A 21,041-nucleotide genomic window follows, 5' to 3' on the forward strand; every position below is an offset into this window, starting at 1 on the left:
TATCTTACTGGACGAGTTTATATCACACCTCATGTGGTATTTGATGAAACACAGTTCCCTTTCACCACTAAATCTCCTCTATCTCAACCTGATGAAACTCCTTCTGCCATTTTACCTCCTGCAATACCATTCCCATCTAGTGATTTGTCTCACTATCCAGTAGATACACCTATTTCAATACATACTGATTCCATTCCCACAACTGCTGATTCTATTTCCTTGAATGAACCTGCAACCTCTCCAAGTCCTCCTCCTTCTCCTGAATCTGCTCCTACTAATCTGATCCCTGACAACAAGGTTGATGAGTGGCATCACTAAAAGGAAGGTTATTCTAAATCTGACTGCTGTCACAGAACCATATACACTCAATCAAGCTCTAAAGGATCCACATTGGACTAGAGCAATGGATCAAGAGATTGCAGCCCTTCATCATAATCACACCTGGGACCTTGTTGCTAAGCCTTCTGATGTTAACATCATAGGATGCAAGTGGGTATACAAATTGAAGCACAAGCCAGACGGGAGCATTGACAGGTATAAAGCTAGACTTGTGGCAAAAGGGTATCATCAAACACTTGGCCTTGATTACTTTGAGACATTTAGCCCAGTAGTCAAAGCTGCAACTATCCGCATTATCCTCACCATCCCAGTAGTCAAAGCTGCAACTATCCGCATTATCCTCACCATTGCTCTTAGTTCTAAATGGGAAGTTAGACAGCTTGATGTCCACAATGCGTTTCTGAATGGTGAACTTGAGGAACAAGTTTACATGTCTCAACCTCCTGGCTACGTGGACACCAAGTTTCCTACCAAAGTTTGTCGATTGAGGAAAGCTTTATATGGCTTGAAACAAGCCCCGCGAGCTTGGTTCCAACGACTCAGCTCTGCTCTTTTGCAGTGGGGGTTTAACACCTCCATGACCGATAGCTCCATGTTCATCTCCTTTGGTCAATCTACAACTTTGATCGTTCTCATTTATGTAGATGATATCCTCATCACAGGTAGCTCACATATGCAGGTAGCCTCACTTATTGCTAAACTGAATTCTGAATTTGCATTGCGAGATTTGGGAAGACTAACGTACTTCCTAGGTATTGAAGTCTCTTACCATGACAATTCTATACATCTCAGCCAAACAAAATACATTTCTGATTTACTGCATAGAACAGAAATGTTTGACACCAAGCTTGTCAAAACTCTTAGGGCTGTTGGACAAAATTTATCTAAATTTGATGGTGAGCCTGTGGAAGATCCTTTTGGTTATCGCAGTATAGTGGGAGCTCTACAATACCTCACAATTACTCGACCTGACATCGCCTTCGCTGTTAATAAAGCATGTCAGTTTATGCAACAATCGACTTCAGCACATTGGCTCTTTGTCAAACGTATTCTTCGCTACCTACGTGGAACTATGCATGATGGCTTAGTCATAAGTTCCTCAAATCGGTTGACAATTGAAGGGTTCACCGATGCTGATTGGGGAGCTCAGCCTGATGATCGAAGAAGTGCCAGTGGCTACCTCATTTATCTAGGGGGTAATCTAATTTCTTGGTCCTCTACCAAGCAAAAATTAGTCTCTCGCAGCAGTGCAGAATCGGAGTATAGGGGACTTGTTCTGGCTACTGCAGAAATTATTTGGATTCAAGCCTTGATGCACGAACTATGTGTTCCTACCCCTGCTGTCCCTATACTCTGGTATGACAACATCAGTGCCTATCATATGGCCAAACATTATGTGTTTCACGCACGAACAAAACACATAGAAATTGATCTACACTTCATTTGTGATCAAGTTTTACAAGGGAAAATAGAATTACAATTCATTCCAACTGAAGATCAGCCTGCCGATCTCCTAACTAAACATCTTACAAGCTCAAGGTTCTTGTTTCTCAAAACACAGTTGTGCCTCGTTCCAAGACCCTTTCACTTGCGGGGGGATGATAAACCATTGATAGAAGAAGAAGGATCGGTTACGTGAAAGACTAGTTACAGAGCTGAAGAGTTGGTTAAGCTGAAGAAGAAAGAAGGATTGGTTACGTTAGGATTGCTGTTAATTATTCTCTTCTACTTATAACCACCTGTAACAGAATTGTAACTAATCCTAACTGCTTTATAACTGCTAGCAACAGTTATAATAACTGTCATGAAAGTTGTCATGACAGTTACAATCTGTAACTATATATATGCATGTGTATACACAAATGATATACAGAGAAAAATATAATCTTCAGAAAAGAAGAATTTTCCTATTTCTATCTTACACTTTATCTCAGGTAGGGTGCATTAAGGGTACTAGTACCTTACCCAGCCACAATCAGTCTCTTACCCTTGGAATCTCTGATAAAACCAGTATACCCGAGTTTCCTAGCGACCTTGAACCAAAAAACTAGGTGGTGACTCCCATGACCCCCCGACATCTTGCGCCCACATGCGATACTTGGCATCCAAAAGCTAAAAGGATAAGTTAAAGATTGAAAAAAGATTGGATTTTCAAAAGGAAGAAAGGCAATAACTATTCTGAATTTTAGGAAGATATAATCCCTCACTAACCTAATAGGTGATGTCCATGAGGCATACCTCTAGCTTATTATCGACTTTGGATTATAATTGAATGTTCTAAATACTTAGTAAATTGAAAAATAAGGAACGCAAACATTCCTTATGAACAACTGTTGTCAGTCAATCATTAGAGACACTTTTATGAATTTGTGCTGGGCATAAATGAGAATATCTGATCATGTGATTAAAGAAAACAAAGCTTCCCTTCTTTTGGACTAATTCTGTTTCTACCGGTCAGGAATCAAGTCAAAATGCTTATTGTTTTTTCAATAAAGCCCGTAAAAATTTTGATCAAAAAGTGTAAAAAAAAAAACCTAAATTCAAAGTTTTTATTCTCCAAAGTAATAAAGTCTAATATAGTATGCATCTTTAAAGGTATATAATTTATTTAGATAGGCTAGGAGATCAACCTAGACGTACTAGGTAATAAAATTGGAATCCTAGAAAATAAAAAGAAAATAACAAAAAATTCAAAATAAAACATGAAATCTAGAAAAATCAAGAAAAACAACAAAATTAGCTCATGTCGGATCTTCTCAGCTTAATTTGAAGATGGATCTTTTTAATATGTAGAGAAGGCAAGGGCAGTGGGATGCTGAGGAAGTAAAATGAAATATGGTGGAAGTTAAAGCACATCTCATTGCATTTAATAGTAGAGATTCATATCATACACAAAGTTAGTGAAAAGAATCCTCATCATGTTTGATGGGTCCTATTTATAATGAAGGATTGGAAAAGATCAAGAAAAGCTATATACTCAGAGCATTTCCCCCTTCCCTTTTTTCCGCAAAGACATGTAAAGCATCAAAGGGAGGCCTACTAATCTCATTCTCATGGAAGAATAAGATCTTTTAACTAGATACACTTGCTCACAGAGCTATCAACGAGGTGCTAGTTTTAACTAGAAGTGCATGACTGGATTCGGTCTAACTGATAAGTTCTCTGAGTTTTACTGCAATCCTAACTTTATAGGAATTGGAGTTCTGCTGCCTTTGACAATCCATTCCTTTCAAGTTAGGTATGTTTCCAAGTATGTCTGTTATGTGATAACCCAAATTCATTGTGGAAGACAAAAAAATGATGGAAGTTAAATCTTCATAGATTCCCAACAATATATCTTGTATTCTTTAATACCTGATTCCTTATAATCTGTTTTTTTTTTTTTTTTTTTGCTTTAACTGATCTTGATTCTCTTCGAAACTTGATATCTTTATTTCTTACTCTAGTTAACTTCATGACAAAATCAATGTGACGCAACCTGACCACCTCATCCAAACAAGAAATCCGAATAATCGAGAAAGTTTTGGGTCAAAATCCGAATAAACAAGTTGCTTGCATTAAACCCCAATATTGAAGGAATAATAGAGAATGGAATTTTGGTCAAAAAATTGCCTCAGATTCTATTCTTTGACATAGACAAATTGACCATATAATAATCATAAATATAATTGTGTATGAAAATTAATAATAATAATAATAATAATAGATTGAGATTTCAGATTAACCGAGCTAAATGTCACATTTTGGTTCGGGTTAAAGGAGGTCTTTTGATTGAGATTTCAGGTTAACTGGCCTGAAGAAAACATTTTTGTTATGGTTAAAGGGAATCGTCTAGTTAAATGGGGTTACTAGATTAAGATTTCAGGTTAACCGAGTTGAAGGTAACATTTTAGTTCTGGTTAAAAGGAATCGCTAGATTGGGATTTTAGGTTAGCCAAGTTGTTTTTCAGATTTGTTTCTAGTTAAAAGGGATCGCCAGATTGGGATCTGAGGTTGACCAAACTTTTGACAATAATTTTGGTTCTGGATAAAGAGAATCACCAGATTAGGATTTTAGGATAACCAAGTTGTACACAATTTTATCGTAGTTCTGGTTGAAAGGGATTGCTGCGAAAATAAAGTTCTAGTTCAACCAAACTAAAAGCTTTGAGAAGATTAGTTTTGGAAGAACAATTTATTTGTCTTTACAAACTTACTACACCAAACACTTAACAAGTCTTTGCTCTGTAAGTATTGTAAAGAGATGGCATTTGTTGTTACCCAACTTTTTACTTCATTTTGAATAAAACCCAAAAAAATGCATTCTTGAAGTATTTGCATCATTTTTAGCGTCTTTTCCAAAGAATTTAAAATAAAAAAAATATACTTTCAATGCATTCAGTTGTTAACGCGCTTATTAAGTCGACATTGATATTGATTTTTTTTCAAAAAAATCAAAATATAATAAAATAAGAAAAAATAAATTTAACAAAAGGAACAAATGTGAAAAGAAAGAAGTTGAGGGACCAGATTATTATTGGGTTAACTTGGTCACCAAGTTTGCTTGAGACCAAGCGATTGAAAATAACAAACTTGTTTTGCTTATAAATAGATGGTTGCACCAAAAAAAAAAAAAGAAGAGAGCATTAGCACAAAAAAAAGAAAAGGAAGTGAATTATTTAAAGAGGCTAACAAAAAATAACTAGAAACAAACCTTCTCTCTCTAGAAAAAAAAAAAAAACAAACGTGATATCTACCCATTCCATCTTCCATACACTCATCATCTTCAATCTCCCTTACACCTATCTCCTTCCTCACAATCCAAAAAAAAAACCTATCCCCATTATATTGAAACCTAGAAGCCAGCAAAGATTACCTTCTTCCTTGGACTCGCTGCCTTTTCTTCTTTCCTTTAGACTAGCACCAACCCAAACTAGTCTCACTCCCCAGCCTTTCTATCGATAACCTAGCAACCTCTATAACCACCATAAACTTGGACACCAACCAGCCTCTATTTCCCTCACTCTTTTGAATCCCTTTTCTCTTCTCCAAAAATGATGCTCCACCCAACATCAAACACAAACCCATCGTCCATTTCACTGTCATCACCAAATGGTCACCATCAATGCTGGCAGCGACAACCCTATCATCACTAGTACCTTCAGTCACCCACAATGTCTCCAGTAGTCACCACAAGCTGAAATTTGTGTTTTTTTTTCACTAACCACCAAGTTGAAAATAATTAGGAGGCTTAACCTATTGGTTAGTCAACCTTTTCTATATATATGTATAGGACAATATACAATAGTAATGGTGGTGATTACAACATGAGAGTATGCCTATAATATTTCCTATATAGATAAATTCTATAATATACCCCCTCAAGCTGAGGGTGGAGGATCAACCTGAAACTTGAATCGAAAAGTAGTAAACGGAGCAGTAGAAAGCAGCTTAGTAAAAACATATGCAAGTTGATCATGAGAGGAGATAAAGAGAATTTGAATCTCTTTCTTGATCATGAGTGTATACCAGGGGAAGAAAGAAAACAGTACCGTTCAAAACAACATTGTTTCAGGTTTCTCTTTTTTATTTAAAGAAAAGGAAATGAATTTGGAAATAACCTCAAAATGGATTATGACAAATACCAATAGTTTGAAAGAAACTGTTTAACTTACAATATTCACCACCCCAATTATTTTGAACAAATTTAATTTTGTGGGAAAACTGACTCTCAACAAACACTTAAAAACGTTGGAATATAGAAAACACATCGGATTGGGCAACAAGAGGATAATACCATAAATATTTTGTATGCGCATCGATAAAGATAATAAAGTAACGAAAACCATCAGAGGAAAACATAAAAGCAGAGCCCCAAACATCAATGAATATTAAATCAAGTGGAGCAGTAGTTTTATTACCCATAGGTCACAATGATAAACACAAAGATTTGTCAAGCGGACAAGCTTCACATTTAACAAGAAAGGGTCTAGAAGTACACGTTATTTTATTTTTGAAAACTAACAAATTGAAAATACAGGAAGTAGGATGACCCAATCGACGATGTCATAGATCAGCTGTCGCAAAGATGCAAGGAGACCAATAAGCTTGAGGAATAGTGGTGGCAGAAGACTTAGAGAGAACATATAGACCATCATTGCTTTGACCAGAACGGAGCACTGCTTTGGTGGTGAGATCCTTTACATAAAACACAGAGGCGTGAAATTCAAAATAAACATTATTATCACGATAAATTTTTTGAACAAATAGCAATAGTTTGGTAATACGAGGAATGTAAATCCTGAGATAATCAAGGCTGTATTAAATTAAAGAAACACTGGTAGGCAAGGGATCAACAAGAAAAAAAAATTGAACAAGAAGAGAAGAGGGGAGGGTCGACTGTCATTAGAAAGAGAAGGACGGATCGAGACCTTGATTCGTATCGGGTAAGATATTCTCAACATGGTCTTATGAGTTGTTTTAAAGTCAATTATGAATTGATGTCTGGATGTTAAATTATAGATTTGAGTTCTATAACTCCAGATATAGTTAAAAATCTGAGGAGAGGTCAGACAGTAACCGTTCAAAAACGGACAGTAACAGTTGGACAGTAACAGTCCAAGTGTTTGTTGATGAGCGATTTTGACTATCTTAGAGGCAGAATTGGGTTCTCCTTAAACATATAACTTATAGCCTCATGTCTTAGCTTTCCAACGACACAAATTTTGCTTGAATCGGAGTTCTATAACTCCAGATATAGTTAGAAATTTGAGGAGAGGTCAGACAGTAACAGTTCAAAAACGGACAGTAACAGTTGGACAGTAACAATCCAAGTGTTTGTTGATGAGCGATTTTGACTATTTTAGAGGCATAACTGGGTTCTCCTCAAATCATAGAACTTGTATCCTTATGTCTTATCTTTCCAACGACATAAATTTTGTTTGAATCGGAGTTCTATAACTCCATATCTAGTTAAAAATCTAAGGAGAGGTCAGACAGTAACAGTTCAAAAACGGACAGTAACAATCCAAGTATTTGTTGATGAGCGATTTTGACTATCTTAGAGGCAGAACTGGGTTCTCCTCAAATCATAGAACTTGTAGCCTCATGTCTTAGCTTTCCAATGACACAAATTTCACTTCAATCGGAGTTCTATAACTCCAGATATAGTTAAAAATATAAGGAGAGGTCAAAAAATAACAGTTCAAAAACGGACAGTAATAGTTGGACAGTAACAGTCCAAGTGTTTGTTGATGAGTGATTTTGACTATCTTAGAGGCAGAACTGGGTTGTCCTCAAATCATAGAACTTGTAGCCTCATGTCTTATCTTTCCAACGACACAAATTTTTCTTGAATCGGAGTTCTATAACTCCAGATATAATTAAAAATCTGAGGAGAGGTCAGGCAGTAACAGTTCAAAAACGGATAGTAACAGTTGGACAGTAACAGTCCAAATGTTTGTTAATGAGCGATTTTGACTATCTTAGAGGCAGAACTGGGTTCTCCTCAAACATAGAGCTTGTAGCCTCATGTCTTAGCTTTCCAACGACACAAATTGCGCTTGAATCGGAGTTCTATAACTCCAGATATAGTTAAAAATCTGAGGAGAGGTCAGACAGTAACAGTTCAAAAATGGACAGTAACAGTTCAAGTGTTTGTTGATGAATGATTTTGACTATCTTAGAGGCAGAACTGGGTTCTCCTCAAACATAGAACTTGTAGCCTCATGTCTTAGCTTCCCAACGACATAAATTTCGCTTGAATCGGAGTTCTATAACTCCAGATATAGTTAAAAATATAAGGAGAGGTCAGAAAGTAACAGTTCAAAAACGGACAGTAACAGTTGGACAGTAACAGTCCAAGTGTTTGTTGATGATCGATTTTCACTATCTTAGAGGCAGAACTGGGTTCTCCTTAAGATCATAGAACTTGTAGCCTTATGTCTTAGCTTTCCAAAAACACAAATTTCGCTTGAATCGGAGTTCTATAACTCCAGATATAGTTAAACATCTGAGGAGAGGTCAGACAATAACAGTTCAAAAACGAGACAGTAATAGTTGGACAGTGACAGTCCAAATATAAAGAAAGGAATGATAACTAGGATTGGACAAAGAACAACAATAATAATGAGTGAAATGAGAAAAACATAAAGTACTAAGAAATGACTAAAAGAAAGACTTATTGGTTGTTGATATGGTTATTATAAAATATATCCTTAAGTGAGGAAAATTTATGAGATAAACCTGTGATTTGCAGGAGGGACCACAGGCGTGGTGCAACTGTAGCAGTAGGGGAGCACGAGTAGAGTTTCTATTGCAGGTAGGTGAATCACACCTTTACCTTCTACGTAAATTCCATGTTTTAATATATATTACTGATGTGAAATGTGAATTACCGAATGTATGAGTACTCAAGGGGAAAGGTTGTTGTTTGAATTGCTAAGTGATTAAATTATCACTGACAAATGAAATATGAGAAGTGTGATTTGAGGCGTAAACTAGCATACATTTAGTATATGTTAGGATCCCGGGTAAGGGGACCGCCATTTTTGGACTAGCATACATTCAGTGTATGTTAGGATCCCGGGTAAAGGGATCGCCATGGTTGGACTAGCATACATTCAGTGTATGTTAGAATCCCGGGTAAGGAGATCGCCATGTTTTCGGCTAGCATACATTCAGTGTATGTTAGGATCCCGGGTAAGGGGATCACCATGTTTCAGCTAGCATACATTCAGTGTATGTTAGGATCCCGAGTAAGGGGATCGCCATGTTTTCGGCTAGCATACATTCAGTGTATGTTAGGATCCCGGGTAAGGGGATCACCATATTTCGGCTAGCATACATTCAGTGTATGTTAGGATCCCGGGTAAGGGGATCACCATGCATCGACTCCTATGTGATGATGATGATGATACTAGTGAAAGGGGTATCGGAAATGGGTTAAACGAAGATAATCATGTTTGATCTTATAAAGTCTAGAATGGAGGTTAATAGTGAAAGAGGGAACGGTTATTAATAGTTTGTATAAGGAAGAGATTCTAATGAAAACCAGAAAGGAGAAGGGAACAAAATATGAATGCATGTTACCCTTTTAAAATTGCTTGATATTCGTGTTGTTATTTTTTTATATGATAGTCACCTTTCAATAATATGTATTTTGTTTCAAGAACATCACATGCACGACAGGAATAGATTCTAGCTTATGTTTTCCTTCTTGTAATTTAGGTTATAGGGGGTATACCCTTATATTTTGTAAACATGAAAATGTTTGTATAACTTAATTTGTATAATTAATGTTTAAACTTTATTGAATAAACTTAATGTTTGTAGTTCATGTAACCATCTTTCATGTCTAAGTATTTACTTTTATTTTCATCCATAATGATATTTTGTTATATAATGTATATCATGAATATCGTGGATAATAGGTGTGAGAATATTGTGGAAATTGACACCCAAGACAATTGAGTCGGGATTAAGTTATGAAATGTGAGTTATTAGAAGTGTAAACAGGCTACATATCAATAACTTGGGACCTTCCGGTATAGGGGGGACTCCGTCGAAATTTCGGTAAATTTTAATATGAAAATCATGAATATATATATATATATATATATATATATATATATATATATATATAAATTCTCTGTTTTCGGTTAACATGAGAGTATTGTTTTTTATCTCCAAGTAGGGGATGTTACAAGGAACATGGAGAATGTAAAGGTGCGTTTAGGGGAACGTAACATGGTATGCCCAATATGGGATATGGAATGACCCTTACCGTCACCAACATGCAAGTGATCATTACCAAGATAGGGTGCAAAATCAGTTAGAGTTGCAAGATCAGGTGTAACATGGTTCACACCAGTATCCGGGAACCAAGTAGGGGCAAAAACAGAGCCAACAGCAAGAGGAGTAGAGGGCTGGTGGCCACTACTGTGAAACTAAGCACATTGTGGGGCGGTATGTCCAAAGGAGAAGCACATCTGACACTTGATGCTCTGCTCAAAAGGTCGGTGAGGAGGCCATTGCCCAAAACTAGTAGAGGAGTGAAAACCATGAAAATCAGACCTGTGCTGGCTGCTATATCGGCTGCTCTTGGGGTGCCAGTTGTCGCGAGAACGACCTCTGTTACGATTGAAATTAGGGCTGTTCTGATGCTGGGCAAGATGAACAGAGGGCAGAAGAGATGGTGTGGGCAGCAGAGGTGGATTTGCAGCCATGGATGGAAGGGAAGTCTTATGCAGAAACTCATGAGTAAAAAGATGACTATGAAGGTCAAGTATGATAGCGGTTCTACCTTGGTCACAAGACTAGTTACCAAGTCTTTAAACTCACCACGAAGACCATGAAATATGTAGAGGTTGAAGTCTTCAAGAGAAAGGGGTCAACTAGCAACAACCAGTTCATTAAATAATGACTTGGCATGCTGCATATATTGAGCAACTAAGGCATCGCCTTGCCAAAGATCTTGAAAAGACCCATGGAGTTGTATGATACAAGAATTCGACGAAGAAGCGAGCACTTTCTCAAGAGTGCACCAAACACAAAAAGAAGTCTAACATTTTACCATAAGGTGCAGTACATCCATGGAGAGAGAGGGGGTAACACACTTAAAATAAGCTAATCCTATTGCTTCCAACAAAGAAAGGAGGGGTTGATTGCCAAAGAGGAACCATCAAAACTATCAGAAACATAAGAGGGAGGACACAACATTGAGCCATCGACAAAATGGAAAACACCTTGACCAAAGATATGGCTTTATCTGCATTCGGCAATAGAGATAATTGGTGTTTGTAAGCTTCAATGAAACCACTTGCTGAGTGTTGGATAATGCAATGATAGAAGGAGTTGATATCCTCATGATGTGAAGAGGGAAAACAGAAATATAGGAGAAGGAACCATGGTGCTGCTCTACAAGTGAGGGTTGCTACTGGTGTGAGAAAGAACCATCAGCAACAACTTTTGATTGGCTGGCTGACTGGGCTGCACCGCCAGTGTGGTGGGGGGAGAGGGTGGCAGCAGGAGTAGAGTCTATAAGGAGAGGGAAGAAATAGTTCTGATTGCAGAAGGCTCTGATACCAAGTTGAGAATAATTAGGAGACTTAACCTATTGGTTAGGCAGCCTTTTCTATATATATGTGTACGGCAATATACAATAGTAATGGTGGAGATTACAATTTAAGAGTATACCAATAATATTTTCTATATAGGTACATTCTATAATACACAACTAGACCATTATCCCTTAAATCCTACTCCTCTTAACCCATCTCAACCACCACCACCCATTAAATAAAAAAAACAACCAACCATCATTTTCTCTTCACCAAATTAAAGAAATAGACCCATTTCCTCATCTCTCTCGGTCTCCACGCTACCAGCCATCACGAACACCAGCAGCTCCAACAACCACTTCCAAGACTCCCCATCCACCATAACACCACCGTCAAAATCCAACACTAGCAGCCTTTAACCTCTTATTCATTTTGTTTTTCTCTAACACAAGTACACTCGAAACCACCAAAAAAGGTATTAACTCCTCATGGCAACACCCAACATCCTTCATCTATGATAGCAGCAGCAACCACCTGAAGAAGTAAAGAAAAGGCAAACTGAGACAAAGAAAGAATGAGGAATGAGATCTAAAAAAAGAAATAAAAGTAAAAGTTATTGTTTGTATGTTTTTTTTCTGTCTTGCAGGTCAGGTGACACTCACTGTTGACACAAGATGAAAGAGAAGAAGATTATGCTTCAGATCCACCTTGTTTTCCATCTCTCCAGCAGCAGCAGTGCGTGGTTCCATGCATTGTTAGTGGAAATGACACCTCGATACACGCGTCGCCACTATTCCTCCAACCCTAAAATCTTCTAGCACTATTCCCGAGCTCCAACTTCCCCAAATTATTTTTGACCTTTGGAAGGCCTATTTTGCAATTTTTTTAAATTATTGTTAGAAATTTAAATTTTTGGTGTTTTGTAAACATATGTAATTTTTAGATGTGCAAGTAAGATATAGTAAAAAAGAGAATGTATGTGTGTGTTGCATTTGTTTTATTAGTTATTTTCATTTTGTCATAGAAAAGATAAAAAGATTAAAAAGAATTCATTTTTCCAAATGTTTTAATTGCATACGAACAAGTCCCTCAAAAATACAAAAATCATGTTTTTGCTTAAAAAGTACACACACACACACATGTGTTTTAACAAGTTTTTACAAAATATATAATTCCGAGCATTTTGAATTTAATAACTAGTTTACTAAATTCATGAGAATTTGACCAATATTTCAATAACCTTTAAAATTTTAATTTATGAGAATTAATGGTCAATATTGTGGTATAAATGTTGGACCTGCAAGTAGACTGATAATTAAATATCAGGAATTGACTAGAAAATTCTCAGAATTATTCTAAATATTCATCAATTTAAATTGGAAGTATTTTTCACCACAATGCATGAATTATGGAAAACCCTTCCGCTTTTTAGGATAGATGAACCCTGTTAGGGCACTTACACGAATCATTTCTATAAGAATTCATTTGGGCACACGAGCCCATAATAAATTCAAAATGCCAGATTTATTCACATGAATAAACCCTATCCTAAAACATAGATGGGATACCGGTTAGGAACCCATCAAAACCTTTAAACCATATTTAAACCACACAATGCAACTTACCTCAGGTAGGGTGCCCGAGGGGTGCTAATGCCTTCCTTAGCCACTACCAATCCCTTACATTTAGAATCTTTTATAAGACTAGTATACCAGGGTTTTCTAGCGACCCTAAACCAAACTACTAGGTGGCAATTCCTTGACCCCGACACAATCATAGCACAGAGACTTAGTTGTGGCTTTCCCTTTAGTTAATAACAATAGGAAAATAGGTTTTGATCCCACTTCATGGCTACACTTGATGAGATAAAGATTTATCATTTTTATGATCTTGGGACGATATATATCTCATATTATATGCCTCAGATTCCTCAGGACTTTCTATGAAAAACCATTTTCTTTCAGGGGTACCCTAAAGAGGACTTAAAGATTTCAGTTGTATATATCCGATAACAGAGCAGAAAAACAAAAGTCTCTCGGATAGCACCCAATTTGTGGCAGTTTCTGTTGGCATGAACTGTCATTGAGATTAATTGCTGAAATCACGAGGATAGAATCCATTAGCTCCACAAAATATGTATCACCATGATCCTAGCCAAATTCTATGTAAATAGTTATTACTTTCCATACTTAGCAGCCGTGTATATGCTATAAGAACATGTTCATATTTAGAACAGTAAAATAAGAAGAATATATCATTGTAACATGGTATCAGAGCTTCAACTCTAGGATCTGTCTGATTCTTTCTGTGAGCCAACAGAAAGAAAGGGAAAGAAGACAGAATGCTGGAAGATTGAGAAAATGAGAGATCCTACCTCCTCAACAGAAAACTCTCAAGCAAATCCTTCAACCCTTGCTGACTTAACATCCAGAATATCACAGATGTTGAGTCAGACAACAACTGCAGCAACTCATGAATCTGTTGCTGCACCAATCGGTATCAAGTTGAATGATACGAACTATGGACTCTGGTCCCAAGTTGTCGAGATGTATATCTCTGGTAAAGACAAGTTGGGATACATAAATGGAGATCTTCCACAACCTACAGAGACAGATCCTGCTTTCAGAAAGTGGAGAACTGAAAATGCAGTGGTAAAAGGATGGCTAATCAACTCCATGGAACCAAAACTAATTGGAAATTACATCAGATTTCCAACAGCTAAGGCAGTATGGGATACTATTGCCACAACGTATTTTGATGGCTCCGACACCTCACAAGTCTATGATCTCAAGAGAAGGGTGACAAGACTCAAACAGGGGGAAGGATCAATCGAGACATATTACAACAATCTTCAAAGTCTTTGGAGAGAGATTGATTTTCGGCGTCCAAATCCCATGAAGTGTGAAGTTGATATACAGAAATATAACTCTATTATACAGGAAGATAGAGTTTATACTTTCTTGGACGGACTTGATGATCGCTTGGACAAGATTCGAGCTGATGTGCTTCAACTTCACCCTTTTCCAACAATTGAACAGGCATATGCCCATGTCCGACGAGAAGATCTGAGACAAATGGTGATGTTATCAAAAGCAGATACCAGTTCCAGCATGGCCATGATATCAAAAGGAGGACAGAAATCGCAACAATAACCTTCTCTTCAGATGGTAATGGATGGGAAACCAGGCATGAAATCAAAAACACAAGTTGAGGGAGGTGGTTGTACACACTGTGGGAATATGAAACACACTAAAGAAACCTGTTTCAAGCTCCATGGATATCCGGACTGGTGGCATGAACTCAAGACAAAGAAAAAGCATGAAAGTGGTCGTGCTGCACTTGTCAGCGCTGAGAGCACTTCTTCTTCATCAATCAAACCTCACCTTTCTTTATATCTCAAGAGGATTTTTCACCAGCAGCAGCAAATTGTTCCCTGGCCAGAATGAATCATGTAACCACGATTGGATTATTGATTCTGGGGCAACTGATCACATGACATACGATCCACAAGACTTTATTGAAACGACTCAACCAAAACGGACATGCATAACCAATGCAAACGGTGAAAAATATCCAGTTACAGGGGCCGGAGAAGTAGCACTGTCATCCTCTTTCTCTTTATCAAACACTTTACTTGTTCCAACTCTTTCCAATAAATTATTGTCGGTGGGACAAGTTACTGAGGATTTGAACTGCTGCGCACTAATCTATCCAAAAATTTGCTTGTTTCAGGATATTCTAACCAAGGAGATTATTGGTCGTGGTACTAAACGAGGGGGGTTGTACTACATTGATGACTTCAGAGTTGGTCAGGCAAACAATGCTCGTCATCTTGGTAACAAAGAACGTGATATCTGGTTGTGGCATCACCGCTTGGGACACCCGTCATTCTCCTACTTAAGACATTTATTTCCTAGTTTGTTTTCCAACTCAGACAATACAATGTTAAAATGTAAAACCTGCATTTTAGCTAAAAGTCATCGAGTTTCCTATCCAATAAATTAAAAAAGGTGTGAGACACCATTTATGTTAATTCACTCGGACGTATGGGGACCAGCTCCCGTTTCAGTTTCTTCAGGCATCAGATGGTTTGTGATTTTTGTGGATGACTGCACACGCATGACATGGCTATATTTGATGAAAAGTAAGAATGAGGTAGCAAGGATTTTTCGCTCTTTCCATACTATGATCAAGACCCAATTCTCTGCCAAACTTCAGATCCTCCGTTCTGACAATGGTGGGGAGTATGACAATAAAGAGTTGTAGGAGTACTTCCAAGCATGTGGGCTATACCATGAGACAACATGCTCCCAAACACCACAACAAAATGGTGTTGCAGAGAGGAAGAACAGGCATATTTTGGAGACAACTCAAGCCCTCTTAACAGCAGCAAATGCACCTCCACGGTATTGGACAGATGCAGTCACAGCAGCTGTCTATTTGTTGAACCGAATGCTGTATAGGGTGTTAAACTTTAACATTCCATTACAAGCTCTCGCCCATCATGTGTCTCTCCTGTCTATACTTATGCTTCCACCAAAAATATTTGGATGTGTAGCTTATGTCCATCTTCACAAAAATCAAAGAACCAAACTTGATCCATGTGCAGTCCGCTGCATATTCCTGGGCTATGCACAACATAAGAAGGGCTACCGATGCTATGATCCTGCAACAAGACGTCTTTACGTCATAATGGATGTTACATTTCTAGAAACGGAATACTTCTTTCAAGAGCCAGGTTCCCATTCTTCTCTTCAGGGGGAGATGATTAGTGAAGAGCAGAATATAAACCATAGTTATAATTGGGAGAACTGGCCATGGTTTAGAGACACAAATACAAGAGTTGGGCAGAATAATGGCACAGAGAATGAACAAGAACAAGAACAGCTCACTGACACAGAAGATGGCACAAATACAAGAGTTGGGCAGAATAATAGCACAGAGAATGAACAAGAACAAGAACAGCTCACTGACACAGAAGATGGCACAAATACAAGAGTTGGGCAGAATAACGAGACAGAGAATGAACAAGAACAAGAACAACCCACTGACACAGAAGATGGCAGAGTTGGACATAACAACGAGACAGAGAATGAACAAGAACAAGAACAGCCCCCTCTCGGTTCAGTATCAACCAATCATTCTCCTAAGAATAATCCTGAGGTACAGTTCCCAAATCTCTCTCTTAATAATATTGAAGATAGTTTTGTTGGCTACAAATTACCCCCCAGGTATAACCGTGGCAAGCCACCAAGTCGATACTCACCAGACCATAGAGAGGAGAAAACTAAATATCCAATTTCTAATCATGTCAGTACCCAAAGACTGTCACAGCCACTCAAGACCTTTGTGCACAAACTGTCTTCTGAACACATCCCAAACACAGTGCAAGAAGCCTTGGGAAATCCAAAATGGAATCAAGCAATAATCGAAGAGATGGCAGCTTTACAAAAGAATGAAACATGGGAGCTCATGCCACTACCAGAAGGGAAGAAAGCAGTAGGATGTAAATGGATATTCTCTATTAAATACAAGGCAGATGGAACAATAGATCGATACAAGGCAAGGCTTGTCGCGAAAGGATATACACAATCATATGGCATCGACTATCAAGAGACGTTTTCACCAGTGGCAAAATTAAATACGGTCAGGGTATTGTTGTCAATCTCTGCAAATTTAGATTGGCCACTCCACCAGTTCGATGTAAAAAATGCGTTCCTTCATGGGAACCTTGAAGAAGAAGTGTATATGGATGTCCCACCAGGCTTTGCTACCTCACATGCTGGAGTAGTGTGCAAGCTGCATAAAGCACTATATAGTCTGAAACAATCACCAAGGGCATAGTTTGGACGGTTTGGTTTGGCCATGAAGAAGTATGGCTTCAAACAAAGCAATTCAGATCACACTTTATTCCTAAAACATCGAGGGAAAATGGTAACTGCCCTTTTAATTTATGTTGATGATATGATAATTACAGGAAATGATGAGGAGGAGATCTCGAGCTTGCAAGAACATTTGGCGACTGAGTTCAAAATGAAAAACCTTGGATGACTAAAATATTTTTTAGGGATTGAAGTGGCTCGATCAAGTAAAGGGATATTTCTCTTACAAAGAAAGTATGTACTTGACCTACTAGCTGAGACAGGTATGCTCGATTGTAAACCAGCAGACACACCAACAGTCCAAAACCACAAACTAGGTGAGCATCCAAATCAAATACCCACTAACAGAGAAAGGTATCAGCAGCTAGTTGGGAAGTTGATTTATTTATCTCATACTCGACCAGACATTGCCTATGCTGTAAGCTTGGTGAGTCAATTTATGCATAGCCCAAGTGAAGAGCACATGGAAGCTGTATTCCAGATCTTATGATATTTGAAGGCATCTCCAGGAAAAAGGCTTATGTTCAGGAAGTATAACCACCTAAACATTGATGGGTATACAGATGCAGATTGGGCCGGAAACATTGTTGATAGAAAGTCTACTTCTGAGTATTTCACCTTTGTTGGAGGAAACTTAGTCACTTGGAGAAGTAAGAAACATAAAGTTGTGGCATTATCTAGTGCAGAGGCTGAGTTTCGTGGCATGGCCAAAGGACTTTGCGAGCTTCTTTGGCTAAGGGAGTTAGTGGAAGAAATTGGCTACTCATCTAGTCCACCTATAAGGTTGTTTTGTGACAATAAAGCAGCTATACAAATCGCACAAAATCCGGTTCAACATGACAGGACAAAACATGTTGATATAGATCGACATTTTATCAAAGAAAAGCTTGAGGCCAAGATAGTTCAATTCCCATTTGTAAAATCAGAAAACCAAATAGCGGACATTCTCACAAAAGTTGTTTCAAGCAAGGTGTTCCATAACTCGCTAGACAAGTTGGGCATTGAAGACATCTATGCACCAACTTGAGGGGGAGTGTTGGCATGAACTGTCATTGAGATTAATTGCTGAAATCACGAGGATAGAATCCATTAGCTCCACAAAATATGTATCACCGTGATCCTAGCCAAATTCTATGTAAATAGTTATTACTTTCCATACTTAGCAGCCGTGTATATGCTATAAGAACATGCTCATATTCAGAACAGTAAAATAAGAAGAATATATCATTGTAACAGTTTCATGTCATCAAAAGTTCACCGAAAGGCGATGCTTGCAATCGTTATGTTTCAGAAGCAATAATATTCTTGTCTATCCTTCTAGGCTAAGATGAAATATGGTGGAGGTTAAAGCACATCTCATGTTTGATGGGTCCCATTTATAATGAAGGTTTGGGAAAGATCAAGAAAAGGTATATACTCACAGCATTTCCCATTGTTTCCCTTTTTCTGTAAAAGATATGTGTAAAGCAATGCTTCAAAGGGAGGCGTACCCTTCTCATTTCCATAGGAGATAAGATATTTATACTAGATACACTTGTTCACATATGTAGCTCGGATTGGGAATCATGCTTTTCCTTAACTCTTCATCGACTATCAGCTTAGTTAAAGATTTGTGAAGGAAATTTTGGTTATAGAATTCTCAAATGATCCAATCATGATCATGATCGCTGATATTCTTAGATATATTGTAAATTTCTACTTTTTTTTCCCAAGCTATTGTTTTACCTTGAACTCCGTTTATTCTTTCTTAATCCAAGACGCTCCCCATGGCTCATCATTTTATCCTTGTGCTCAGGACAATTCCAAAATGAGGTGATAATTCTAAACTCGAAATTATTCAGTGAAATCACACCTTGAAGAGCTTAAAAGCATTTGAACAGCAAATTAATTATGTATTTTCCGTAAACAGACTATATATATGGCCTACCACATATTTTCATGTACTAGTAAAACATGTTTTGGCCCAAGAAAAAGCATGATCACGCAAGACCAGAGTAGTAATTCTACAGGTTGTTTTCCCATTAAAAACCACTCAGTAGTTATCAGAGCATTGGATCTTCAAAAATTAGGCTCATGAGTTATTATTTGGGTTAATTTTGTTATTTTTTCTTAATTTTGCAGATTTTATGTTATTTCCCGTTATGTTTTGGGATTTTGATTTTGTTTCCAATCTTGGTCCATTTTTCTAGCCTATAATAGGGATTGTAAACCTCTCTAGGAGGTAGACTTGATCACATTAATATTTTAGAAATAAAATAAGGTTTTGCGATTCTTTTGTGTTTTAACATTATTTCAGTTTATCTTCTGTCTTTGCATGCTTGCAGCTATATTGTTGTGCTTCCAACTGCATTAATCTTTCAATATTTCATGCTAAGTGATAATCAGGGAAGCAGAGAGATATTTATGACAATGCATACTTGACCAGCCACATAGAAAATTATGATATATAAATCACAGAAATTTTATTTGAAGTAAGAAGAAGCTCCTGACTCGAGTTCTAGCAACCTCTCCTCGTCTACGTTTAGCAGAGGGAGAATATCGTACAGGACTAAAGGTAACACAACTGGAGGAGGTTATGCATACAAGAAAGCTAAGTGATTAATCACTAGGTCTTTAAAACGGAACTGGTTTCCCCTTAGGGTAATCGATATAAACCTTCCCATTGTAGCGTTGAGCTGCCTCGTTGCTGTCGATAAGTTTTGTTGCAGGAATTTGGTTTGCCTGATGAACGTAGTAATATGTCGGATGAGCATAGGGAACCTTCATAACTGGTGGCCGCCTCTTGGCCCGGCCGAAGTGCTCATCAATGGCTGCAAAACCCTCCTGTCCAATCTTAACAAGACGATCTGCCTGACGTGCCATGTTAACTACAATTAATCAACACACAAAGACAAGTAGATGTATATAGGTTTTCTTGGTTTTCTTGCTTTGACTAATATGTAGGAGACCAAGCCAACCTTTATATAGAAAGGAAAGGTTTGGTTGACAACAGCTGTGAAATGAATAATGTTAGACAGTACTCCTTTTTGTAATAAAAGCACCCAACATTTGTGTACGATAACACTAACCATTGCAGAGAGAAAAATCAATAGATTTTCTTCATCTTATCACTACTGACGATAAAACCACCATAAAATGAAAAAAAAAATCATCAAAAGTTTATCAATATCAAATTTACACACAAAAAAAAAAAAAAAAAAAACTATTATATTTGGATGTTTTCAATACTTAATAAATTTTATATATAAGAAAATTTTACTGGTTTTTTTTTGTCGTCCGATATTGACCATCGAGGACAAAATCATCACCAAGAGTTTATTATTATCGACTTTGGATTAGAATTGAATGTTCTAAATACTTAGTAAATTCAAAAATAAGGAACGCAAACATTGCTTATGAACAACTGTTGTCAGCCAATCATGAGAGCCACTTTTATGAATTTGTGCTGGGCATGTGATCATGTGATTAAAGAAAACAAAAGCTTCCCTTCTTTTGGACTAATGCTGTTTCTACCGGTCAGGAATCAAGTCAGGTCCAAAAGTAGGAGTAGCAAAAACACTAAACCTTCTCAAAAGCCAATTATGAAAGAAGATTCCTTCTGTTCTCTAATCAGAATAATCTAAGTTTAATTATGTGACGATATTGCAGTTTCTAATTAATGGCAATAAGCACAATCGGGATGAGGATTTCAACTGCACTTGACATTATTTTTTGCTTATGGCCGTTCTTAATCCCAGAGCCCTTCTTAACAGTTATATTAGGGGTACGCTAGTATTATCTG

The 21,041-nt window shown here is 37.4% G+C and overlaps 1 protein-coding gene across 1 annotated transcript; it reads right to left on the reverse strand.

The window, feature by feature from the left end:
• Positions 1–19,690: 19,690 nt before the first annotated feature.
• LOC127905878 (uncharacterized) lies at positions 19,691–20,196 on the reverse strand. Its single transcript, XM_052456577.1, has one exon. It carries the CDS (start codon positions 20,120–20,122, stop codon positions 19,874–19,876), a length of 249 nt encoding a protein of 82 aa, XP_052312537.1. The 5' UTR covers positions 20,123–20,196; the 3' UTR covers positions 19,691–19,873.
• Positions 20,197–21,041: the final 845 nt, after the last annotated feature.

The sequence above is a fragment of the Populus trichocarpa genome, chromosome 10 (assembly GCF_000002775.5).
Source record: "Populus trichocarpa isolate Nisqually-1 chromosome 10, P.trichocarpa_v4.1, whole genome shotgun sequence".
In the NCBI taxonomy this organism is placed as follows: domain Eukaryota; kingdom Viridiplantae; phylum Streptophyta; class Magnoliopsida; order Malpighiales; family Salicaceae; genus Populus; species Populus trichocarpa.

What these genes read in the sequence shown, in the direction of transcription:
- LOC127905878 (XM_052456577.1), bottom strand. Translation starts at nt 20,122, where the DNA reads ATGGCACGTCAGGCAGATCGTCTTGTTAAGATTGGACAGGAGGGTTTT.